The sequence below is a fragment of the Colobus angolensis genome, unplaced genomic scaffold (assembly GCF_000951035.1).
Source record: "Colobus angolensis palliatus isolate OR3802 unplaced genomic scaffold, Cang.pa_1.0 Scaffold89, whole genome shotgun sequence".
Classification (NCBI taxonomy): domain Eukaryota; kingdom Metazoa; phylum Chordata; class Mammalia; order Primates; family Cercopithecidae; genus Colobus; species Colobus angolensis.
This window is the reverse complement of record NW_012122820.1, coordinates 4,268,895-4,294,533: the sequence shown is the minus strand read 5'-3', so window position 1 is coordinate 4,294,533 and position 25,639 is coordinate 4,268,895. Positions and strand designations below refer to the sequence as shown.

The 25,639-nt window shown below is 56.9% G+C and overlaps 1 protein-coding gene across 1 annotated transcript in view; it reads left to right on the top strand.

Annotated features, from left to right (window-relative positions):
* Positions 1-12,660, top strand: part of LOC105503958 (tetraspanin-11-like) — a 36,321-nt gene extending 23,661 nt beyond the window's left edge. Inside the window, exons 3-7 of the mRNA XM_011931099.1 lie at positions 5,887-5,954; positions 6,830-6,937; positions 9,753-9,790; positions 11,533-11,599; positions 12,604-12,660. Of these exons, the coding sequence (XP_011786489.1) occupies positions 5,887-5,954; positions 6,830-6,937; positions 9,753-9,790; positions 11,533-11,599; positions 12,604-12,660 (338 nt within the window). The remainder of the gene's footprint in view (positions 1-5,886; positions 5,955-6,829; positions 6,938-9,752; positions 9,791-11,532; positions 11,600-12,603) is intronic.
* Positions 12,661-25,639: the final 12,979 nt, after the last annotated feature.

The following is a 25,639-nucleotide window of genomic DNA, read 5'->3' as shown; positions in this document are numbered from 1 at the left end:
CCTAAAAGTTGTGTCCCATGCAAGGGGAGCACAGAAGGCTGGCGCCCTGCACAGTTGGCAAGAGGCTGAGCGCAGGGCAGTGAGGGAGGCTCAAGTGCCTGGGGAGGGCTTCCTTTTTTTTCCTCCATCTTCAATCATTCCTCACCTCTCCTGACACCTTGTGGGAGCACCTAACACCCCTGTATCCACCTGAACCATATCAGCCCTCAGGTGCTGAATCCCCACTCTTGAGCCCAGTGCTCATCCACCCATCCATGCGGCCACTGTTCAGTGGGAAAGTAGTCTGTAGCAGGTCCGAGCACAGGCTCTGCAGCCAGAATTCCTGGGTCCCATGCCTCACCCAGCCACGTATTTGCTGTATGACCTCAGGCAAGCTACTTAGCTTCTCCACGCACGTGTGCTCATCTAGAAAACGAGGCTGATGCTCGTGCCCACGTGGCGATGTGATGAGTAATGCTAGTACTCATCTCTGAGGGTGGATGAGAGAGATCACGCAAAGTGCTTGCAAGGGGGCCGGCACCTGGGAGCACTCATACATGTTGGCTGGCACTGTCATGGAGCACCACCATGTGCCAGGCTCTGCTTGGTGCTCTTGGGCTGCTCCCATGAGTAAGGCTCTGACTCTGCCAAGGAAGGGTGCATTTTTTTCTTTTGAAAAACGAAAGGGATGCTTTCTGCAGCTCCCACCCTGAAAACACTGCCTGCCCCTCTGTTCTTCTCCTACTAGGCTTGAGAAGCAAGGCCAGCACACCCTGAGTTGGGGTATTGCCTCCTAAGCCTCTGACCAGCAATTCTGGGCGGGCCTGAAGAGCATGCTGGGCTCTGCTGGTGCAGCATGGGCCCTCCTTGGTATGGTGAGCTGGGAGAAGCAGGACAGCATGGGGTCCAGTGATACTAACTGTATGGAAATAGAACTCCAAATTACAGGGCACCTGAGAATTTCTTACTGACTTTTGTTTAATAATTCAAAAAACCAACATCAAATCAAACTAAACAAGGCAAAACCTGTCTCTGGAGCCTTCTTCGTGCTTCCGAGAGTCAACCTCTTACAGAGTCACGGCAGCACCCCCTCCCCAGCCCACTAAGGAAGCTGGAGGACTTCACAGCTGCTTCGGGAAACAGACTGTCCCCAGGGAACCCTTCAGAGATCTTGGGACCAGATAGGATGTACCTGGACTCCTGGAATTCCCTCTCCAGCCTCCAGGTACCGTGAGGATGTGAGCTGGAGCAGTATGGGCTTCCCCAGTCCTTCCGGTGTCCAGGTGAGCAGCCTTCTGCCACAGAGCTGCCCTCCCAGGCAGGCACAGCATACAAGGCCATGCATGCTTCTGTCCACATTCCGTTCCTGGCTCCTTGGGAGCTAGGTAACGTTCCTCGGATCTTCCGTTTGTGCCTCCCGTAGTGGATAGGGGCACATACGCAAATCAAGTCCCAGCATCAGCCTGAGAACCTGTCAATGTGTGACTCAGGGTTTCCCAACCTCTGCACTACCGCCATTTGGGGCCTGATAATTCTCTGCCGCGGGGGACCGCCCCGTGCACTGTGGGACACTCAGCAGCATCCCTGGCCTCTACCCACTGTTAATACTCCTTCCCCCAGTGACGACAACAGCGAAAGTCTCCAGACATTGCCAAATGCCCCCTGAGGGCCAAATCCAGCCAGGTTGAGAACCACTGATAGAAATTTAACTAAGGTAACGGTTCTCTGGTACTCTCAGATGGGAAAAAGATGAAACTGCTGCCCTCAGTGCGGGGCTGGCACGCTCCCGCCGGTTCCTGCTGTCTCCCAGGTGTGCGCTGTAAGAGAGTGCACGCCCACATCTTCAGCAGGGGATGTTCGCCAAGCATGCCTCTAGATTCAGCGCCACAGCAGGCCCTGTGGAGGAGCCAGAGGAAACCCAAGGTGTGGTCCCCGCGCCTTGGGTCACAGTCATTCTGGGGGGACAGTGGTAGCACCTGAAACAAAAGCAACAGATACAGGGCAGTGGGGGAAGCTGTGCCATTCATCCAGTGGAGACCCACACCCAGGAATGATGCAGCAGGCATGGGGAGGGACACAGAGGCGGAGCCCCATCCAGCTGAGGAGAGAAGGGGCAAAGCAGAAAGTGCTGGTGTCAGGAGACAGCAGATGACACGCTGCAGGCGTTCGAGGGCAGGGAGTAGCCATTGCTGCTACCTGGCATGGCTTAGTGGAGCCATGACTGAGCTGAGCTGGGTGTTGAAGGACAGGAGGCACCAGCACTCCAGGCAGCGGGGAAGGGGAAAGCACAGGTCTGAAGGCTGGATGCCTGGCCTGCGAGAAGGGAGCCTCATACAGCAACACGAGGGATGCTTCTCTGCTTTGCAGGCAGCCAACATGTGCCGCCGGAGCCCTGCGATGATTCCGATGCATGGGGGGAGCCAGGAAACACTGGGTAAATGCAGGATAGCGGGGCAAAGGTGGGTTTGTTGGCACCCGTGGTGTCACACAGCTGAAGGCCCAACAGCCCGGCCCACCGCCCAGGAGCTCTAGCCAGACTTAGAGCAGGATCCAGATGAGCAGGACTCTTGGCCTGCTTCCTGGGGCTGTGTCACACCAGGAGCCATGACTCAGGGCCTCCCCGGCCCAGGTGAGCCACATACCTGCAGCCCTCCCGCTGTGCAAGCTGCTGCCTGGAGCCAGCACCTGGGGCCACCCAGCCTCAGTCCCTTGAAGCCCCAGGGCAGCCCCTTGCTCCCCTCCCAGGTATCTTTACATGCTGGAGCCTCTCACTGGGGAGGCTGTCCCCACACCCCTCACCCCTGCCTAGCACTCGGCCCCCTCCTCCTCATCCCTCCAGCAGGTCGGTAGCCTGTGTGATGCCTCTGACCCGCCTTCGCAGCACTGGCAGGTGCTAACAGCCTGCCATTAAACTTAAGCGGTGAGGTTGTCTCTCCCTTCCCAGCCTCCCTGTTCCCCACCCTGTCTTGAAGAGCAGCCAGGGCAGGGACTCCCAGGGGAGCAGCAACACTGTCACCTCTTCAGGACTATCTTCTGGGCCTGCCTCCCAGCCCATGGTGGTAATAGAAGGAAGTGGTGAGACGCCAGGATGCAGCCCTCCCTGCGGCCAGCGGCCTGGGTCCTCCCGTTCAGTTACAGACGCTGCATCACCTCACTCCCTCTGGCTTCTGGACGGCAGCAGGGAGCCGGCCTGTGCACCACAGTGGGCGGGGAGGGCAATTTGGAGCCAGCGGGAAAGGCGCCCATGTCAGAGAGGAGCTGTGGGGCCCGGCAGTGTGGGTGGAGGCAGCCACACTCCGTCTGATGGGCCAGGCAGCCCAGGAGGGTGAGTGCTGGGCTGCACCCACCGCACCTGCCACTGGCTGACAAGGACCGCACCCCTCATGCTGTGGGACCTCGAGTTCAGGGAAGTCAGGAGGCAGGGCAGACCACTGAAGCGTGTCCCCCCACCACTGCCCTGTTGGGTGTCCATCCACCTGGGGCGGGCCGAGCCGGCAACACCGCCATCCTCTCCGTCTGCTGATAGGACAGGGAGGGTCAGCCACAGTCAGGGCCACCGTGCATGGCCCTAAAGGTTGCATCCTATGCAAGGGGACCAGAGGAGGCTGGAATGCAGGCCACTGGACTCTTGCTGGGCCACATTTTTCTCTTTAGAGCACATTTTTCTAATTTACACCAAGGCACTAGCAGCCACCCGACTGGAGTCAGCAGGTGGTGGAGACTGGACCCAAGGCCAGTTCATGGGCATCTCTGCCAGTCTCCCTTGGCATTCAGGCCCCACTTCTCAAGGGCTGCCCCAGCAGAGGAACCATCCACAAACCCTCTTGTCAGCCTCCTGCCTCAGCTTCCCGTGGATACCACTCAGTACCACCCACAGACCCAGGCAAGCGCGGCCTTTGCCTGGGCCCCACTCAGCCCTCCTTCCTCCACACCTCTCCCCATGGAGTGGGAAGTCTGTGGGGATGAGAGAATGTCCCTTTGTGGAACCTGGTCCCTCCCCCCACTTCTAGACCTCCTCCCGGGAACCCAGGAGCTTGGAATCCTCTGTCCATTCAGCCCATGCATGCAGCGTCTGCACAGGTGGCCTGGAGCTGACGGGACCCCTGGGACGTGCCCCTCTCTCCTGTACCCACACCACACCACACCCAGCCCTCTCCACATGCTCGGCCAAGGGGCGTCTCACCCTGGGGGAGGGTGGACAGGAGGCCTTTCCTGGTGCAGCATAGAGCCTGGGGTAGAAAAGGAGTGAGGTAGGGACCTGCTTCATAGGCTTTGCCTCAGGTCCTCAAGTGATGGGGGCAGGCCTGACGCCATTATTCTGAGACAGGGAACTCCCCTGCTATCCCCATTGTTGGCGACAACAAATATGGGGCAGTAAGCTTGCAGGAGGGAGGTGAGTAACTCACTTCATTTGAAAGGTAGCCTTGTTATTGGGCTGAGGCCCTTTCCCTGTATGAAGAAATGTCCCCTCTCCTTGTGTTCCTTAAGCCCTGCTCATACCAAGCTCCTTGCCGAATGGTGCAGGAGGTAATTGGATAAGACCCATGGGCCCCGCATTGGCCTTGCCCCTGAAACTGGCAACAGCCCCAGTCCCTCCTAAGGAGCCCCCCACCCCCAGCTGTCTCCCTCCAGCCCACGCTCCTTTCCCTGCTGGGTGAGCCCTACAGCCTCAGGTGTCACCCATGGCCTGGGCCTTCCCTAGAACCCAGACATCCCAGTGACTGTGGGCAGCTGCTCTGCTGTAGCCAAATGGGTGGGCAGTGCCTGGGGGCAGCTAGGGGAGGGGTGCTCATGAGTGGGGCTGAACTTCCCCAGGGCAAGGCCAGTTTCCATCAACAGTCCTTCCCCATCTTCTCTCCGCCCTTCTCTTCTGTTGTTCCTGCCCAGTGCTCCTTGGCTGCCTGTACTTATCTGGCTTCATCCCCCTCTCCTGCCCCCTCCAGCCCAAGTAGGTCTGACATGCATTTCAGACCTGTTGGCTGCTGCGAGAACACACCAGGGTCAGGGCGGAGCAGGAGCCTCCCTGACAGTGGAAAGCCAGGTGGGAGTGAGGAGGGTCACACCTGCCCCGCGTGTGTGCATGGCCAGGAAGCCAGGCAGTGGCTGCGGCAGGGCCATAAGGCAAGAAGGTCAACCCCAAGCCTGGAGGCGGCCAGGCAGCTTTGAGGGGAACCGAGAACCCCTGCGGGGCCATGCAGGACAGGGAATGGGCATCGGGACGAGAAGAGGACACACAAGTCACCTTTCTGATCTCTGCCTTTGCTTTTTCCTGAGCCTTGGCTGCTGCTGCCCAGCCTTGCACCTATACTCCAGCCATGTAGGTGCACTCTGCTCCCTGAACACAAGTGCCCCACGCTTTCCTCAGGCTCCAGGCTTTGTACATGCTCTCCCCTCAGTCTGGAATGCACTTCCCTCCTTCTTCATTTGGCAAATGCCTGCTCGTCCTTAGAGATGCCCCTCAGGTGTCACTGCCTCCAGGAAGCCTTCTCTGACTGCCCTCCCCGCCAGGAGCCTCCCATCATTTCTAGGGCTTAACCCATAGTTACACTGATAGCAATTACATTGATTGTAATCACTCGCCTATCCCCCTAACCATTAATAACTTTGAGGACCATAGTTGTCTTACGCTGCTTGGCACCTGGCATACAGCAGGTATTTATACATATTGGATGGGTGGGTGGATTACTGAATTGCTGCCAGTCCAATGAGGAAAGGGATGAGTGGGAAACTCATTGCCAGCAGCCGGCAAGGCTGGGATGTCCAGAGCTGCTGGCGAGAGAAGGAAGATGGCACAGGTGATGGGGGTCCCAAGGAGCTATCTCTACCACACCCCCCAACGTTGGGCAAACATCAGCCATAGGCGTGTCCTGATCCCTGGTGGCGACCCTCTTCTCTCCTTGCTCCTAGTATTTCTGCCTGTCACCTATCACCTGGCTGAGCTCGTGGCGGGAGTCCTGGCCCATGTGTTTACCAGAGGCTGACTGGACGCTTCCTCCTCCTCCATTGTCTGTCCGTGCCCTGATGAAGCAATGCAGGGAGAGAAGGGGGATGCACTGTGATGAGGGAAACTGAGGCAGGCACGGGGTGGTCCCGTTTTCCACCCTGGCAATCCTCCACACATCCGGATCCCAGGTGCTGGCCCCGGCTCCAGCAATTCCCTGATTCCACTGACGCTGATGTCTTCCACATGGGAGGTGGAGGGGGGTCTCCCGGGGGGGATAGGTCATCCCTCTCCCCCCTCAAGGATGGTCTAGAGGATGGATCCATCTGCCAGAGGCATCCAAGAAGAAAGGCCTGGGCCAGGATCGCGTGGAAGACTCTGAAGACAGGACCAGGTCTTGCCTGCCAGGATCGAACAGGGACGTCGTGACCAGTCCCATCCGCGCCCACCTTGCTGCCCTCTGAATCGAGAGTGTGAGGCCATGACCAGGGTAACGTTCAGCTGGTAGAGACAGCACCACCCTGCTGGCTGTTTCAGCCGTGCTGGAATGGTGCTCACACGGTAACAATTATAAGTATTTTGAGTATCACCTCTTAATCAAAATTAAGATCAATGGACATTTCAAAGTTTCTGGGGTCTAGCCTCACCTCCGCCTCCCGCCAGCTTTTGGCTGCCACCCTTTGCCTGAGCCTCCCAGCCTCCCTCAGTTCTGCCCATCGTACCTGTGCCCTGTGTCAAGGCCCAGCTTCTGTAACCTCCTCTTTATGGGCATCTTCCGCCATTTCCCACTGATACTCATTGCACCGTCTACACGCCACAGTGCTCTAGAGTCAGCTGGGGAGGCCGGGGAGCAGGCCTGGGTGGCGGGTAAGGGTGGGGTGGTCCTGCTGATGCCATCTTATCACTCCTCAGCTGAGTGATGAACAGAAGCAGTGCTTGAGCCGGACTCTGACCGAGAACTACGGGCAGGCTAGAGCCACGCAGATCCCCGCCTCAGTAGACCGGCTGCAACAGGAGGTACACCATGCCCTATGGTCTTGAAGGCCAAGCGACACAGGTTCAAATCCTGACTCTCTTCTTTCCTGTCTGTGTGGCCCTGGGCAAGTTACTTACCCTGTCTGAGCCTCAGCTGCCACATCCCTAAAACGAAGCCTCTTTAGGGAATGTGAGCATTAGATTCGGCCACATCTGTAGTCCTTACCACCGTGAGAAGTGCCTGCTGAAGGCTGGTTCCTCTCCCTCCCTCTCCTCGACTCCCTCCTCCAAACCCACCCCTGCTGTTTTCCCGTTCTGGGTCCTGGTGGGCAGGAAGCTGGCAGTACCAGGAGAACTCCATCTCCTGCCAGGATCTGGGCCAGGAAGCTTCTCTCCGGGTTTCTTCTATCTGTGGGGCTGCCTTCCTTCTTCCCTGGGGAGAGGGGAGCTGAAGCCCCGTAAGAGGGAGTGCACCCGGCAGGGGTATTTCAGCTAAGCCACCAACAGAACTCCCCAGTTGTGAGCCAGCAGGCAGAAAGCTGAGGGACAGAAAGGTGGTCTCCTTTCCAAGAAGAGACGCGGCAGATCCCTCCAGCGAGGCCCACCATCCTGCCAGACGTAGGGGGCGGGCGGTGGACCTCAGAGCTGTGCTGTCCGATGCGGCAGCCGCCACCCACATGTGGCTATTTACAGTTAAATTAAACAAAATCCAGTTCCTTGCTCACACCAACCACATTTCAGGCGCTCAGGAGCCCCAGATGGTGATTGAACGCCGAGCTGGGCAGCACCGATGCAGGACGCTGCCTCCATCGCGGAAAGTTCTCCTGGACGGCACTGTTCCAGATCCTGATGGGTTCGTGTCAGAAAATCCAAGGCTGCTCTAGCCACCTGCTCTGGTCCCCCTCTGTCTGCCACCCCACTCCCCACCCTCATCCCCTGGGCCTGGGGCCTTGGTCTTGGCCCGGGAAATATCAGGCAAGTAGAGGACATAGACGTCATGAGCTCCAAGATCCAGGGCATCATGGCTCAGGGGGGAAGCCCTCACGCCATCTCCCCGAGACACAGGCTCAGCTCCCGGTTGGTGGAGGGGTCTCTCTTCTGAAATCGTGGCCTAGGGCACACGTGTACACACAGGTGCACACCCACAGGCACACGCATACCCCACAGACTTAGCCCAGGACTGGGATGGAGCAGCACACACTGCTGGTCAGCCCTGTGCAAGACTAAGTGTGCTCTCACTGGGCTGTGCCTGTGAGGACCTGTGCGAGACAAGAATAGGACAGAATCCCCGCCCTCGGGCTCACTCAGAAAGCCAGACACACAGCAGGCAACGTGCAGGCAGTGCGAGGCTGGGGCACCCCCGGAACAGACAGCAGGGGAGGTGGGGAGGACTCCGTGGGGCAGGGGCAGGGTTTGCTTAGGTGGAGAGGGTGGGAGTGGCATGAGGAAAGGTGCAGCTAAGAGCAAAGGCCGTGTCACCCGCCAAGACCTGCAGGGCACCGCTGCAGGCAGACGCAGGCCCTCACACAGGCTAGGAACAGTTAGAACCCCAACCTGCGTCTCAGGCAGGAGACTGAGCCCCAAGAAAGCAGTGGCTGCAGAGCCAGGGCCAGCATCGGGCCCTCCAGCAGCATCCCATGCATGTAAATGACACAGGCACATGCACCTGTACTCACAAAAGTGTCTCTCATTAACTGTGGATGCTGTGCCAGGCTCTATTCTAATTGCTTTCCATGAATCACCTCTTTCAGTCCTCACAACGGCCCAGGGTACAGGTCTTTTATTGGCCCCATTTTACATGTAAGTGGCCCAGCAGTCGTGCGGCACCAGCACACACACACAGAGACACCGGGATGTGCGAGGCTGCGTGACTCCCTGCCCTCGCTGTGCCAGTCCCTGCGCTGTCTGCCGCCGTTATGTTCGGCCAGGACGCCCGGCACCCCCGTCCATCCCTGTGGACGTTTTCTAGCCCTGGACGGAGGATTAACCGCTTCCTCCTCTGGAGTTCACACACAAACTTCCAGTGTCTTCTACTAAACTACAGTAAATGCTACACTACTTCAGGGCAGGACTGGTGCCTGACTCATGTTTGTTCACTCCAGGCACACGGCAAACCTAGCAAAGCCCTGTTCGCTGAACTAATGAACTAATACCACTCCGCCTGCCCAGCCCCAAACCCACACCAGATACGGCCTCCCAGCTGCTGTGTTCTGTGGCCTGTGTAGGGACTTGGAATCTCAGTGCCCCGACTCAGGAGGGCAGGAAGTGGCCCGAGTCCGCTGTCTTTGAATTGCTTTCTACCCTGGCTGGCACTTCCCTGCCCTGGAGTGGTGCCGACGACCCCGGGCCTCACTCAGTACCCACACGGGCCCCTCTGGCCAACACTGACCTGCCTGCGCCGTGGACTCTGGGACACCCTTTGTGCCCTTGCATGTCTGGAGTTCTGAGGTTTCACCTGGGAACCTCTGGCAAGGCTGGTCCCTGTCCCCGTGTCCTGCCTCCTGGATGACCAGGGCCTCCTTGCCTCTTGTGGCTTGTCACCACCCTGTGTTCTGCCAGGCAGCGGTACACAGCCCCACTCTCTGGGGACCCCGCCCTCATCCATCTTGCCCACCTCACAGACCTACCCTGCCCTCAGGACACCCCGCATAATCTCCTTAAAGGACCTGGGTGTCTGCAGGTGGCAGATAGGAGTCCTGCGGGCAGTACTGGCCCCCAGGGACAGCTCTCTGCTCAAACAGGGAAGGGAGAAATCGCAGGGAGAGCAAAGAAGGTTTGGTGAGTATTTGAACCCTGTGTCCTCGGCCCTGGAACCCCGCGCAGCCTTCTCACCTCCAGCCTCTGCCTCCCCCTGCAGTTCAAGTGCTGCACAGCACATACCTGCTGTCGTGGGAGGTGAGAGCCGCCAGTGCCCGCCAGCTGCTGCAAGGCGGTGGTGGCACTCTGCAGCCAGCCGGCCCACCCCTCCAACGTCTGCAAGGGGGAGGTGAGCACCCCAGCCTGGCCTCCAGGAGCCCCCAAAGGACTGCGGTCATGTAGACGGGTGTGGGAAAAGCCAAGCACACATGATCCTTGACCACAAGCTCACAGTGCCAGGCCCTGCAGAGGCTCTACGAAGCCCTGGGAAAAGCAGCTCCTCCTGGGAGAGTCCAGGGCACCGTGGCATGCCCCTGGGGCTGCCCACGAAACCTGTAAGCCACTCAAGGCCAGGTCCAGCCCATGAGTCCTCTGGTCCACCCTCTGCCTCTGCCCTGTGCACCAGGACAGCCAGTATGGGGAAAAGAAAGAGATCAGCCTGCTACTATGTCTATATAGAAAGAAGTAGACATAAGAGACTCCATTTTGTTCTGTATTTGAGATGCTGTTAATCTGTGACCCTACCCCCAACCTTGTCCTTGCAAGAGACATGTGCTGTGGTGACTCAAGGTTTAAAGGATTTTGGGCTGTGCAGGGTGTGCTTTGTTAAACAAGTGCCTGAAGGCAGCTTGCTGGTTAAAGGTCATCCCCATTCTCTTAATCTCAAGTACCCAGGGACACATACACGGCCAAAGGTCGCAGGGACCTCTGCCTAGGAAATCTAGGTATTGTCCAAGGTTTCTCCCCATGTGATAGTCTGAAATATGGCCTCGTGGGAAGGGAAAGACCTGCTCCTCCCCCAGCCTGACACCCGTGAAGGGTCTGTGCTGAGGAGGACCAGTACAAGAGGAAAGAAGGCCTCTTGGCGGATGTTGGCAGTTAAGATAGAGAAAAGCATCTGTCTCCTGCCGGTCCCTGGGCAATGGAACATCTCGGTGTAAAACCCGATTGTATGTTCTGTTTACTGAGATAGGAGAAAACCGCCTTACCGCATAAGGTGGGACTTGCTGGCGAGACTTGCTGGTGCAATGCTGCTAAGAGGTTTATGGAGATGTTTGCATATGCATATAAAGGCACAGCATTTTCCTTTGAACTTATTCATATCACAGAGATCTTTATCCATATGTCTTACTACTAATTTTCTCCCTACAATGATCCTATTGTCCTGCCACTCCCTTATCTTTAAGACGGTAAAGATAATTACCAATAGGCCGGGTGCGGTGGCTCAAGCCTGTAATCCCAGCACTTTGGGAGGCTGAGACGGGCGGATCACGAGGTCAGGAGATCGAGACCATCCTGGCTAACACGGTGAAACCCCGTCTCTACTAAAAAATACAAAAAACGAGCCGGGCGAGGTGGTGGGCGCCTGTAGTCCCAGCTACTCGGGAGGCTGAGGCAGGAGAATGGCATGAACCCGGGAGGCGGAGCTTGCAGTGAGCTGAGATCCGGCCACTGCACTCCAGCCTGGGTGACAGAGTGAGACTCCATCTCAAAAAAAAATAAAAAATAAAAATAAAAAAGATAATTACCAATAAATACTGAGGGAACTCAGAGACCGGTGCCAGCGTGGGTCCTCTGTATGCTGAGCGCCGGTCCCCTGGGCCCACTTTTTCTCTCTCTATACTTTGTCTCTGTGTCTCATTTCTTTTCTCAAGTCTCTCATCCGCCTAACGAGGAACGCCCACAGGTGTGGAGGGGCAGGCCACCCCTTCAGCCAGCCCTTCCTCCCCACCTGTGCCTGCTTCTGGGCCAAAGCCATGACACCTGCCCTTCCCTTCCAGGGAGGCTGCCTCACCAAGCTACCTGCTACTCATGGGGGCGGTGGGCATCGGGGTGGCCTGCCTGCAGGTGAGGTGCCGTTGACAGATTAGGAGGAAGGTAGGTGGAAGGGCTCTGAACCCGTCTCCAGCGGCAGCGATCTCCAGTAACGGGGCTGGCATGTCCATGCCCTGCCCTGCTCTCTTCTCTCCCCTTCCCTTTGCAACCAAGGCTGAATCCCACAGTCAGTGTCTTCCCCAGAGAACATGAAGGAAGATGCCTGAGGGACAACCTGAACTTGTCAGGAACAGGGGCCTGGGAGGAGTGTGGATGTGGGCTCAGGGACGTGCATGCACCTCGAGGGTGTGCATGTGGGGGTCAGTGTGCAAGCCTGCCGTGGCGTGTGTGGGTCTGTGGGGGTCCACATGCTCCCGGGTCTACGTGGGTGGGGTGGTATACACTATGTGTGTTTAGGGCGCTTGTGCATGTGTGAATGTGAACATATCTGCATTCATTCTTCTGTGTGTGTATGTGTGTACCATCAGCCCTTCATATCCATGGGTTCTATATCCTTGAATTCAACCAACCATGGAACAAAAATACTCATAAAAAATGGTTATGTCTGCACTGAACATCCTTGTCATTATCCCCTAAACAATACAACGTGACAACTATTTACATAGCATGTGGATTGTATCAGGTATTACAAGTAACCTAGAGATGATTTAAAGAATATGGGAGGATGTGCAGAGGTTATATGCAAATACTGTACCCTTTTATATCAGAGACTTGAGTATCAGTAGATTTTGGAACCCAGAATGATTGTATATATGTGTGTGTGTGTGTGTGCGCACGCACATTCCCCTATGTACATCCAGCACTCTCACTGAGGATAAGCAATGCCCTTGGCTCCCATTTCTCCCCTTCCACCCAGTCCCCCAGCTGCCACCCAGGAAGTCAAGGTCACTGTGTCAGGCTGCTGTAGTCAAGGGTCCAAGGGAGGGAAGCCAGGAGCAAATACTCAGAGGCAAGAGCTCCCACAGGTATAGGCTGTCCTTCCAGAAGGGGTCCAGCAGTCCTGCTGTCCTGCCCAGCCCTTCCTAGTCCAGGGCTACAAGCACCATCTGGGGAAGAGGAAGAGTAGCGCTTAGGCCTCAGAAGACCGGAGTCCAGTCCTGGCTTTGCTCCTGGGTGACCTCGAGCTACTTAACTTCCCTATCCCTCAACCCTTCATCTGCAAAATGTGGATAATTTCTTCAACCTCCTAAGGTCTAAATAAGAATGAGGTGATGCCTGTGACCCACTTACAGCACCTGGCACAAAGGAAAGCCTCCATAAGCCTTTATTCAGCTGTCTGTAGACTTCAGAGGATTTCCGATACTTCCTCTCATTGGATCCACACAACAACCTGAGACCCAGGCCAGACAAAAAGTAGCGTTCTCCTCACTTTACACAACAGAAAGTTGAGACCCAGAGAGGCAACTTGCCCAGGGTGTCACCCCCTGAACTGGCACCCAGATCTCCCGGCATTGGCCCTTCGCTTTTGCAAACTCCCTACCCCAACTCAGAGGTCTGTGGGAAAGAGAAGCAGGGGACGGTGGCCTTGGCTGGCTTGGAGAGCCTTCCAGCATAGGGTCCTTTCAGATGATGGTGCCAGCTACCCACATGGTCTGTGGGCCTGGAGGGTCCAGCTACAGCCTAACACGCTGGCAGGAGAGTCTCTAGCCTTTGGAGGGACACTCACCTTGGTTCTGCCACCTGCGAGTTGTGTGACCTAGGGCCAGCTATTTCATCTCTGAGCCTCAGTCACTGGTTTGTGAACTGAGGCTGACCGGACCTCATCTGGTAGCTGCTGATGGGAATTAGCAGCACACATGTAAGTGTCTGGCTCATTGCTGAGCAGATAGCAGGTGCCCGACACATGACACCATCATTTGTATTCTCTCTGCAAGGGCACATTGTCTCTCAAAAAAAAGCCCTAGTTGCTCCCTGGCCAGACCAGCCTGCTCCCCTTCATCCTCACTCACCTGCAGGGCCAGGGAGCGCAGATGGCGTTAGCATTGCCTGTGACTCCCAGTGCAGAGGGGGCCTGCTCTGTATGGACCCCCACCACGCCTGGGCTGTTCTGCCTATTTCTTTTTTTTTTTTTTTTTTGAGACGGAGTCTCGCTCTGCCACCCAGGCTGGAGTGCAGTGGCCGGATCTCAGCTCACTGCAAGCTCCGCCTCCCGGGTTCACGCCATTCTCCTGCCTCAGCCTCCCGAGTAGCTGGGACTACAGGCGCCGCCACCTCGCCCGGCTAGTTTTTTGTATTTTTTAGTAGAGACAGGGTTTCACCGTGTTAGCCAGGATGGTCTCGATCTCCTGACCTCGTGATCCGCCCGTCTCGGCCTCCCAAAGTGCTGGGATTACAGGCTTGAGCCACCGCGCCCGGCCTGTTCTGTCTATTTCTTCATGACCTCTCCGGCCCTGAAAGCCCACAGAAGCTGTCAGATGAGGGCAGTGAGGCCGAGGGCAGGCAGTAGGGCTGCAGATGCCCTGAGCCTAAGTTCAAGGTGGATGGAGCTGCTGTGTTAAGTCTGATGCCGAGGAGAACAGGTTGTTGGGCAGTGGACGCTTTCCCCCCCACTCACAACCCCCACCATGCAGTCTCTGTTCCTCCGTGGTCACTGTGGAATGGCTCCTGGTGGCGCTCAACCCCTTGCCCTGTTTTCCCGGCTGCGGTCCCCTGAGCCAGCCCTCCAGCGGCCAAGTCTCAGGTTAGAGCTCCCTCCGGCGGCCGACGCTGGGCACTACACTGCCCAAGTCCCAGGTGGGCCGAAGCCTTGAGAACGGGCTCCTAGTCATCCTCGCCAGCAGGCAGACACCAGGCACCTACCTCCCCGACATACCCAGCCTGGTACTTCGAAGACCAGTAGCCCTGAGTTACACTTGGGGTTTCCAATCCAGTTTCAAAACCGTCTAGCTCATGTTTCAGGAAACTTCCAGGGTTAACATTCTGATTTTTCAGTAAGATTCTCAGCTCTGTGATCAGTTACCTTGAGACTGATGTCCTGCACCATCCTGGAGTGTTGGGATCTGCAGGTCGTGGAAAGGAAAACCGAGCAATCACTTTGGAATGGCTTCCTGGAACCTCCCCGGCCCTTCCTTCGTGTTCTCTGATGACATCCAGGTGCTGACTCAGAAAGCTCATAAGAAGCAGAAGGCATGACGGCTTCCCTGTTAAAAATGTCCCACGTGTGGCCGAGTGCCACACCCAGGCGGCTGCCGAACAAAAGCACCAGACACCATGCAGCTGGGCCCAGAGCCCGGCCCGACCCGGTCTGCCTTCTCCAGCACCTGCAGGGATTTGTCCTGTCTTGTCTCTGCTCGCCACCTGCTGGCTGCCTGGAGCCATCCATGCTGGTTTCTCCACGTCTTCTGTCAGGAGGGAGATGCTGATGCTTATTCAGGAATCCGGTGGGTCAGTATCCGGTGCCCTCCGCACCATTCAGGGTGGGGGTGTGCGCGTGTGTGGACGCACATTGATGAGAGCATCCTGTACGCCTCCGCATGATTCCAGGTGGGGATGTGCACGTGTGTGTGTACCTGTGGACCCACATTGATGACAGTCTGGCCCACACACCTCCACCCTTATTGGACCTCTCCTGGGAGCACCCTGGGAACACACATCTCATGCAGAAGTGTGTCTGCTGGGAGCCTAGCTCCTGTCCTCCCCCAGCATGAGATGTACACGTGGATTTTGCTTACAGCACAAATCTGTGCTGGCCTAACAGCTCCCTTCTGTCTCCCCCTTAGCATAGATCAGAAAGATCCAGAAAGTGGACAGGAAAAATCATCAGCCCATGAGTTGGGGACAGGGGAAGAGGGCGTGCTGCGTGACACCTGCATGGGTGGAAGGGCTGTGACAGCTGCTTGCTTAAGCTAGTGGGACACGAAATAACCCCCTAAGCCACGTTTCAGCTGTGACCCTGAGGCCCTTAGGGGGATTAACACTGGCCCCCGCACCAAGTCTCCAAGCTGAAGGCAGTGGCCACACTCCCCGCTGCCCTCCAGGTTGGGAGGGATGGAGAGGAGAGAGGAGGGGAAGAAGCTACCTTCTTCGCCAGCCTTGCTGAGAAACAAGCGGGTACAGCCCACAGACACCTCCACCAGCCTGCCCTCTACATCCGGATTCACAAGGCCAGGGCAGCAGCAGCTGCTGGAAACACTGGGGAAAGTCGGGGTGTTGTTTCTATACTTAGGGGAATCTACCTTCACCCCAGGTGGCACAGGACAGTCACGGGGCTGCTCTTACCCAGTGCCCCTCTCCTGCAGACAGAGTCGAGACCCGACAACAGGTCATCATTATCAGGATCACGATGACATTACCTCAATGCATCCTTGAGTGGGAGGGAGGAGAGGAAGAGGAAAAAGGCGGGAGAGAACCCATGCAGAGCAAGGGAGGAGAATGAAGGTCCTCTGTTTTAGAAATGGAGTGTGAGATAGGGCTGGGAGCGACCTTCCCAAGCCTGCGCATGCTTTGGGCAGGATGCTCCAGCCCCTTCTTGTTCAGCTCCTGGTTGCCGACACAGGGGCTGGCAGGCAGGACTCCTGGGGCTGGGCTTGGCACTGCATTCTGTGCTCATTGTCAGAGCTGGTGACAGCTCCAGGGGCTCCTCCCAGAGTCTCCGTTTCCCCCATGGCTCTTGCACACCTCAGAGCATCCATAATGGACCTGAGTTTTGTTCTGGAGTCTGAGGGCAGCAAAATACAGGCAGTTTCCCAGAGAAAAAGGCTGCTTCAGACAGCTGTGAGGAGGGAGCAGAAATACCCACTCGGGATCTCATTAAATTAGGCCATCTCTGGAGCAGCCCTAGGACCACAGACCCACAGCATCGACTGGGAGCTTGTTAGGAACGAAGACCCTTAGGCCCCCACCCAGGCCTGCGAAATTGTAATAAGGGGGTCCCCAGGTGGTTTATGTCCATTAAAGTGTGCAACGCCCTGCTCTTGGACAGCAGTGCTCGGAGTGTGGCTCCCCCACGCACACCGGCACCACCTGGGAGCTTGTTAGAAGCGCGAAACCGCAGGCCCCCCGCAAACTAAGCGGGAAGCTGCCCTTTTTCCAGGCCTCAGGGGACTCCGTGTGCACTGGGCGTGAGCAGCACTGCTCCAGGGCCCTAAGGGCCGACAGCCTCGGGGAGTTCTGCTCTCTGCTCCTTCGCCCGCTCCACCTGGCAGGTCTGCAGGATGGTTCTCCCTGCTGCCCGCACCAAGGCTCCAGCGACATTTTACTCATGGTCAACTGCGTCCCCTTCCAACTGCCCTTCAGAAGGACGGATGCCACATCCACCTGCCAGGCCTGCAGCATCAGCACCAGCTCCACCAGGGCCACAGATGCCCCCTCCTCTGTGTCCAGCCCCTGCAAATGCACCAAGTGCCTTAGACCACAGCTCCCACCTAGGCAGGGACCCTCAGCCCCCTCCCCTCCATTTCTGAGCCCTCACAGCCAGAGCCTGGGCAGGAGAAGGACCCTCACCAGGCACGCGGGTGCCAGGGATTACAGGAGGGTGACAGTTGGGCTCTCTGCTCCCTCCCGGCTCCCGAACCTGGGACAAAGGCCTGAAAACCCAGGTGCCCTGGGACGCCTGCATTAGGGGCAGGATCCCCACCGGTGCTCAGAAGCCCTCACCTTGCTGTCCCCTCTGGGAAATGCACGGGGTGGGACAGGCAGGGGTGGCTCTTCCCCTAGATGACCTAGCTCGCCCTTCGACCTGCCCGCTCCCCACACTGCCTCACCTGGAAAGCCGTGTCCTGCTGGCCTCCCTCCTTCCTGCAGGGCCTGGAGTGGGGAGGCCGGAGGCAGGGCAGCCACAGGCAGAGTGGAGCTACAGGGCAGGGATGCGGGGTGTGTTGGCCACGCTAGCACATGCTGCACCGAGAGCGGAGCCCTGCACCCTGCCTAGCGGTTTTCCCAGGAGAAATCCCTCTGGGAGACCCTGGCCCCAAGCCCCGGCCTCCAGTAATATGCCCCTCGGGGGTCTCCTGGTCTGGGGCCCGATTCTCAGGAATGCCAGTGGGTTTTCTGTTTTTGTTTTTGAGGCAGGGTCTTGCTCTGTCACCCAGGCTGGAGGGTAGTGGCATGACCATGGCTCACTGCAGCCTTGACCTCCCAGGCTCAAGCGATCCTCCCGGGTCAGCCGCTGACCAGCTGGGATGACAGGCACGTACCACCACACCTGGCTAATTTTTTAACTTTTTGTCGAGATGGGGTCTCCCTATGTTGTCCAGGCTGGCCTCAAACCCCTGGGCTCAAGCTATCCTCCCACCCTGGCCTCCTATAGTGCTGGGGTTACAGATGTGAACCACTTCGCCCAGCCGAGGAATGCCTGGTTTTAAAACTATCTTCAGCTCTTAATGTTGGTGGGTGTAAAAATCACAGGCCCTGGCCGGGCATGGCGGCTCAAGCCTGTAATCCCAGCACTTTGCGAGGCCGAGACGGGCGGATCACGAGGTCAGGAGATCGAGACCATCCTGGCTAACACGGTGAAACCCCATCTCTACTAAAAAAAATACAAAAAAAACTAGCCGGGCGAGGTGGTGGGTGCCTGTAGTCCCAGCTACTCGGGAGGCTGAGGCAGGAGAATGGCGTAAACCCGGGAGGCGGAGCTTGCAGTGAGCTGAGATCCGGCCACTGCACTCCAGCCTGGGCGACAGAGCCAGACTCCGTCTCAAAAAAAAAAAAATCCCAGGCCCTGCAGAGTTGGAGGCTGAGGAGGGGCAGCTCTGAAGCCAGGGGACTCGCCCAAACCTCACGTTTCTTGGGGCTCCCTCTCCCCAACCCTGTGGCCACCACCGTGCTGCTTCCGGACAGCCTCGCTCTGCTTCCCTTTTCCACCCATCCCAGGCTGGATAGAGTCCCTTCCTTTGGTCCTCTCTTGCATCTCTCTTGAATTAGGCAGGGAGTTTTCAGGAAGAACTTTCCCAAATACTAAGGGAGAACAAAGAGGAAATCCTAGGAAATACAGAGTATTCATGCTGGCAGTCTCACGAAGGATAGGTATCAACTTGTGCGACAACCATAGGGAACCCCCAGATGGCTATCACCAGTGGGCACCTTGAGCCTCCCACAGGAACCCCACGCCTGGCCTCCATACCTCCCGGTCCTGCACTTCTCCCCAGAGGGGGACTCTTACCCACTGACGCACAGCACCTTGCCATGCAAAGGCCGAGGCTTGGAGAGGTCACACCTGGTCTCTCCACGTGTTCCAGCTCCCAGCCTGCTGAGCACAGCCCTTGCTGACCTGGGCTGGCCCTGCGGAGGGGTGTGCTTGCTCCCATACACAGGAGTGGCCTGCAAGCCCTCCCTGCGGTCACAGACACAGCCCTAAACTGTCCAGAAACTACATCCCCAGAGCGGGAAGTGCCCACGTGGGCAGAGAGCAAGCCAGCCTCTCGGGGCAGATGGCCAGCCTCTACTCTGAGGATTCTCCAGGGGCTACCAGGAGGCTGGGCTGCTTTATCTCCTCTGCCTAGAAGGGCCTGGAGTGGCCAATGTGAACTCATTACAAGGAAGACCAGTTTTCCCAGAAACGACTGCACCATGGCCCAGAGAAACAGTATGACGTGATTCTCCTTGCTGCCCTCCAAGCTGGGCTTCATGCAGATCATCAAAACCTGATCTCGACTCCCAGGAGCTCTGAAGGGCTGCCTATCAACCGACAAGACCTACAGAGTGAGGGCTGAGAAAGAGGGAGCGTGCTGGGCCAGGGTCTTGTTCTTCCCGGTGGGCACCGAGAGAGGCAGCAGTGGGTAGGAGGGCTGTGGCTTGACCTGTCTGCCCTGGCAGGGATGGGAGACAAAGATGGCAGCAGCTTTGTCACTGAGGGCAGGCCCAGGAGAGCCTGCTCCGTTGGCCCCAACCCCATGTATTGGGTTGGGCCAGCCTGACTGGGGGCAGGATTAGCTGTGATTCCTGCCCTGGGGGGTTGTCCAGCCCAGATTTCCATTGGGGAGATTGGCTGGTCTAAGCCGCAGAAAGTGATAGGACAGCTCAGAGCTTCTTGGAAATACAACCTCCACGTTCAGGCCAGCAGCCTGGGAGATGAGGAAACAGGCCAAAGACAGGGCAGGTTCTGCCTGGGAATGCATAATGGCTGGAGTGCGAAGCCCGGGATGCAGCCCCAGCTGCGTGTGGCCCTCCTGCTGCCCAGGGTGGACATGGATGCCCAGGGCGGGTCTCCCGAGCCCCTGCTTGGAGGCCAGCAGTCTTGAGTTCCTTGGAGACAGAGGACATGCCTGTGTAAAGTCATCACCAGTGCTGTGGAGGCAAAAGGCCCCTGCCCACCTGGCAGAGCAACAACAGGTGCTGGGATCCCACATAGCTCAGGCCAGCACGTCCTCATCCTGCACACGCCACGCCACCCATCCCTAAGGGGCAGACACCAAGCGAGAAGGGTACGTACGTCCCTGTGTCCCCCGGATGAAGTGTTGGTGGGAGGCAGGGAGTGAACAGGGATGAAACCTGGCCTTGTGGGGGGGGATGAAGTGTGTGTGCCCATCCTCCTCTTTCTCCCTCCCCACTCCCCAACCGTCCAGCCTCAACCCCAGGAGCCCTCCAGGCAGGGCCATCTGCGGGGTGTCCGGGGAATGCCTGGTGCCTACTGAGGGCCTGCTGTGCACTTAGAATGTATTACTTGCTGTCAGTACATTTGCTTGCAATTACTCCAATAAGAAGGTATTATCCCCATTTTACAGGTGAGGAAATTGAGGCTCAGCAGGGTTAAGAGGCTTGCTGGTCAGCAGTAATGGCTGTTGTCTTGCCACCCCAGCCAGGTGGAAGGAAGCAAAGCTGAGCCGGGAGCCCCCTGTCCTCCGTGTCCCATAGTTCTCCATCTCTGTAACAAGTGCTCAGGCTGACATTCAGAAACAAAGTGTCCCTTGGGGGCACCATCCTATAGCAGCAGCTTCAGCACCCCCTGCCAGGTTGAACAGAAGCCAGCATCTGGACCAGGCACCAGCCGCCCTGCACACATGTGTGGTGCAGAAGCCTGGCTTATCTCAGGCTGACAGCCAGGCCCCCGGTGCAGGAACTCAGACAGCAAGTGAGCCTGGCAACAGCCCGGCCCATTATCTCAGGTGCCCATGCTGACCCCACAGTGAGAGCAGAGACTGGCCCTCAGCCCTCGGAGCCTTCACACACGGTGTGGAATCTCATGCCCATGTCGAGATCACTGCGGGTTGGAGAAAACCTGAGGTCGCGCCCCCTGCCAGAGCCACCCTGGGCTGGGAGGGGACGTCTGGGGGTGTGGTTGAGCATCTCCCCCTCAGGTGACACCCCTCTCTGGCTTCTTTCTCCATGCTATACGAAACGCCTGCTGCTGCCAGGGCTCTGGAGTGGACACGACTTTCTGTTTTGGGAAGTTCACCTTGTGCACAACCAAAGCCAGAAGGGCTCAGTGTGGCCCTGAGGGGAGGGGACCATGGTATGTCAGTATGATGTTGCCCGGGACCCTCCAGCCCTGCGGCCAGCGTTAGTCTCAGAGTCTGCCACTCTGGGCCCCTCTTCAAGGTTTTCAGACAGGCGCAGTGAGGTGGAACAGTTACCGTCACCACCACCCACCCTAGGGCCTGCCTTGAAAACATTCTCCATGTCCTGGCCACTCCAGGTCTGAGGAAGCAAAGGGGGTTCGACTGGCTGCGGAGAAAACCAGTCTTTGGTACCGCTGCTGAGTGGTGCTTACGTCTGCTGAGAATGTCGTGATCAAGCATCTAAACCAGGAGTGATCAAACCCGAGTGGGCGTCAGCATCACCTGGGGTTGGGGGGATGCTTTTCCAAACAGATTGCTGCCCCCCACCACCGGAGTTTCTAATCAGGGGAAGCAGAGCAAATAACTTGCATTTCTAACAAGTCCCCAGGGACTGCTGCTGGTCCTGGAACTACACTGTAAGAACCACTGCTTTAGACCACGTCCCAGGGACACTGCCACGACCCTCGGGGTGCAAAAGCCCCTCAGGCTGCCTAGATGCAACTGTCCTCCCACCTCCATGGTGGGGTCGGGGGTGAAGCACGCTGCTATGGTCTCACAGCCGAACAGGAAAGCCTTTGCACTGTGCATCTGTGCAGCACCTGCCCTGCCCTGGAGGGCTCTTGGATGGTCTGTGGCCTTGGCCAGGAGACCCAGTGGCTGGGTCCTTTCCTGGAAGGAGACAAGTTACACTTCCCAGCCTGCTGTCCCACCACCTCCTATGTGCCCTAGGAGAGGCACAACAACATTCTTATTGCTCCCTTTTCCTATTTTTTTTTTAAAGTTTCTTTGTAGAAATGGGGTCTCCCTATGTTGCCCAGCCTAATCTCCAATTCCTGGGCTCAAGTGATCCTCCTGCCTCAGCCTCCCAAAGTGCTGGGGTCACAGGCATGAGCCGCTGTGCCCTGCCTCCCTTTTCCTGTTTCAGCACACGGCCCAGCCCATGCTCCCCGCCTCCCGTGGGCCTTGCCTCCTCCTGCTTATAAACCTGGGACTCCCCTTCCCCAGCCCGCCCCGTGCAAGTGTGGCTAATCCTTCAGGCAGCCCTGTGTCAGCAAGGCCAGATGGGTTCCTGGAACCGGCTGGCCCATGGGTGTGGGTCATTGCAGTATTCTGGACAATGCCTTCACCTACTGCCTATAGAGAAACTGCTCTCACTGGAAACACAGCCCTCGCCATAGCTGACCTCAGGGTAAGCCCAGCTTCACGTGCTAGGGGCATGATAATGAAAATAAAGGAATTGTATCTAGACCACCTCTGTTTATTCTTTTCCCTCCACTGCAAGGAAACCCCAGCCATCAGTTCACCAAGTGTATGGTGACATCCTGAAGCCACCATGTTAGCTGTGGCTTCCCTGTGAGTAAACCCGCTGGCCACATGGCGTAGGGTCCTGCTTACCCGTCTGTCAGCTGTAGTCATGATTTGTTTGAATTGACCTCTCCCACGCACAAGTGTCACGAGCTCCTGGCTGTCAGCGAGAGCCGGGCTCGAACACATGTACTTGAATTGCGTTCCTCGTAAAGCTTTCCGCCTCTGGTCAGTCCATATCTTCACACCATTTACCAGGCTGTTAAGGAATCTGCAGTGAGCCTGTCCCCACTGCACCACATGGCCCCCTGCCTGGCTGCAGCAGAGGCAGAGTGTGGGGAGAGGTCACAAGTCAGGGCTTCCCCTGGCTGAGACACACACTCCCTACCGCCACCTGGACCCCAGACTCCCTCACTCCACAATGACGGGGTTTCTCCACCCTGAACCAGCTGGTTTGTGCTCACCCCAAATCCAGGGTTGGACGTCTTTTCCTCAATGCGAAAAGAGGAATCTTTGCTGAGCCATCAGGCTGCCCAGCGCAGAGCTAAAAAGAAGTGCGCTTTCCCTTCTATGACATGGGACACTCATTCTCTCTCATTCACGCTTCTGTCTAGAAATCTTGCTTGAGGTGGGGTGGAGAGCCTGAAGAGTACCCGGGTAAGCTGGGCTCGGGGGATCCCCAGACAGAGGGGTGGTGGTGGCCTGGGAGGCAGCTGAGAATGGAACCACACTCCTGGTGTGGTGTGAACCCGACGCGGCCTGGCCACACGCTGTGTGAGCAGGTGGATCCACCCGAGGAGGTCCGGTGGGGACCTACTTGGCACGAGAGCTCCAGCCCCGCCCTGCTCTCCTGTGTCTTCAGGACCTCCTTGGCCAATGTTCAGTTGTTCACCGAACGGCCACAGCAGCAGCAGCTCTGACTGTCTGGATGTTGAACAGGGGAAGGAAGCCAGCCCAGGGCATGCTCACGGTCATCTGTCCCGTTGGACCTGGACATCTACTCACCTCCACCATCACTGAGCGTGTGTATGTGTGTGTGTACCGAGGAGGAACAGGTGCCCTCCCTGCTGCACAGCACTGTCAGTGGTTGGTGACTGCTGTCTCCACAGCCGTGGCATCTAAGGGCCTTGTCATCCGGGCAGGTAGTGAGAAGCTGCTGCTGAAGCTGTGCCTTGGTGGCTGCCGGCTGGCCTGTCAGCTGCCACTACTTCCCAGCAGGTACCGACGCCTCATGTGAGCCTCGACTGGGCTGTCACTGCTGCCTCAGGGTGCCTCAAGCTGGGGACCCTGGTTCTCACTCTCTCTCCACAACTGAAGAGAGTGAGGCTGCTGGTGGGGAGGCAAGGGCACAGGGGCCAACAGCCAATTTCTTCTTAAAAACAAACACATGAGGCCGGGTGTGGTGGCTCATACCTGTAAGCCCAGCCCTTTGGGAGGCCAAGGCGGGCAGATCACTTGAGGTCAGCAGTTCGAGACCAGGCTGGACAACATAGTGAAACCCCGTCTCTACTGAAAATAACAAAAATTAGCCGGGCATGATGGCGGGCACCTGTAATCCCAGCTACTCAGGAGTCTAAGGCACAAGACTCGCTTGAACCCAGGAGGCCGAGGTTGCAGTGAGCCAAGATCACACCACTGGACTCCAGCCTGGGTGACAAAATGAGACTGTATCCAAAAAAAAAAAAAAAAGCAAATACACAAGAAGCCCCTACTTCTTTTGTCCTCCTGCTTCTGTCTCTGGTCAAACCCTATCTGGCAGTGCCCTGAGCAGGAAGGAGAGGACCTGTGGAACAGCCGGTGGGAACCTTTGCATCGGACCAGGGGAGACGAGGGAAACCTGCACTAAGGGCATAACAGACCAGCCAGACCCAAGAGGTTTATGTTCCCATGACTGGGGAGGAGGAACAACTTCCCTGGGACTTTTACAATATTGAGAACAGCTCAGGAATCTCCAATCCTACTTTAGAGAACCCTGAGTTGGAGGCCAGAGGTCAAACCCGGCACACTCTCTTGGAGGGGCCAACTGGTAAATAAGAAGGCTGAGTCCTTTCAGGAACTGGGGTCTCTTGCCAGAGAAAACAAATATATTCAGAATATGTAGACACTCCCCGACTTACGAAGGGGTCACGTCCCAATAAACTCAACGTAAGTTGAAAATACCATAGGTCAAAAATGCATTTAATACTCCTAACGGCCGGGCGTGGTGGCTCACCCCTGTAATCCCAGCACTTTGGGAGGCCGAGGTGGGCGGATCACGAGGTCAGGAGATGGAGACCATCCTGGCTAACACGGTGAAACCCCGTCTCTACTGAAAATAACAAAAATTAGCCGGGCATGATGGCGGGCACCTGTAATCCCAGCTACTCAGGAGTCTAAGGCACAAGAATCGCTTGAACCCAGGAGGCCGAGGTTGCAGTGAGCCAAGATCACGCCACTGGACTCCAGCCTGGGTGACAGAGTGAGACTGCGTCTCAAAAAAAAAAAAAAAAAAAACCCTAACCTACCGAACACCACAGCTTCACCTTGCCTAACTTAAATGTGCTCTGAACACTTGCATTAACCCACGGTGGGAAAACCATCTAACACAAAGCCCACTTTACAGCGGAGCGCTGAGTATCTCATGTCGTTTATTGAATGCTGTACTGAAAACGAAAAACAGAACGGTTGTGTGGATACTCAAAGGAAAGCGATGAGCATTTTTACTGAATCCCTATCGCTTTCACACCATCATAAAGTCAAAAAATCATAAACTGAACCATTATAAATTAGGGACCATCTGGATTCTGATTCCAGAAATTGAGTGGAGGAGTTGAGGTGGGATTAGGGAGGCAAAGGACAATGAGCTTCCTGAGGTCCTTAAATCAGAGCATGTGGGCTGCAGTTCGCCTCGACCACCAAGGCTAGCCTGGCCTTGCTCTGGACACTGCTGCAGGCTGTTCCAGAACTCAGTAACCAGAAGAAAACTCTCTGGGCAACAGGTGCTATAACCACAAGACCTGGCCACAGGCCACTGTGCAGCCTTCCTGTCCTAGTTCACCTCGCTCCTCTGCACATAGGGCCAAGGAAAACGGGGCAGTGCCCAGCTCTGCCCTAGCTGGCTCTCTAGCTACCTGGTAGTCTCTGGGCTGCAAAGGAGAGGTTCCAGGGCATCAGCTTCAATCAGGAGGGCTTGGCTCCAGCGTGCCCTGTGGAGTGCTGTTACTCTTTTTGTTAGCTTTAGGAGACAATAGTCTATCTCACTGCTGTCATTAAACTCAGCAAAAATGAGATGGCTAAATCAATAGCCTACCAAGCTTTGCTGACGGCTTTAAGA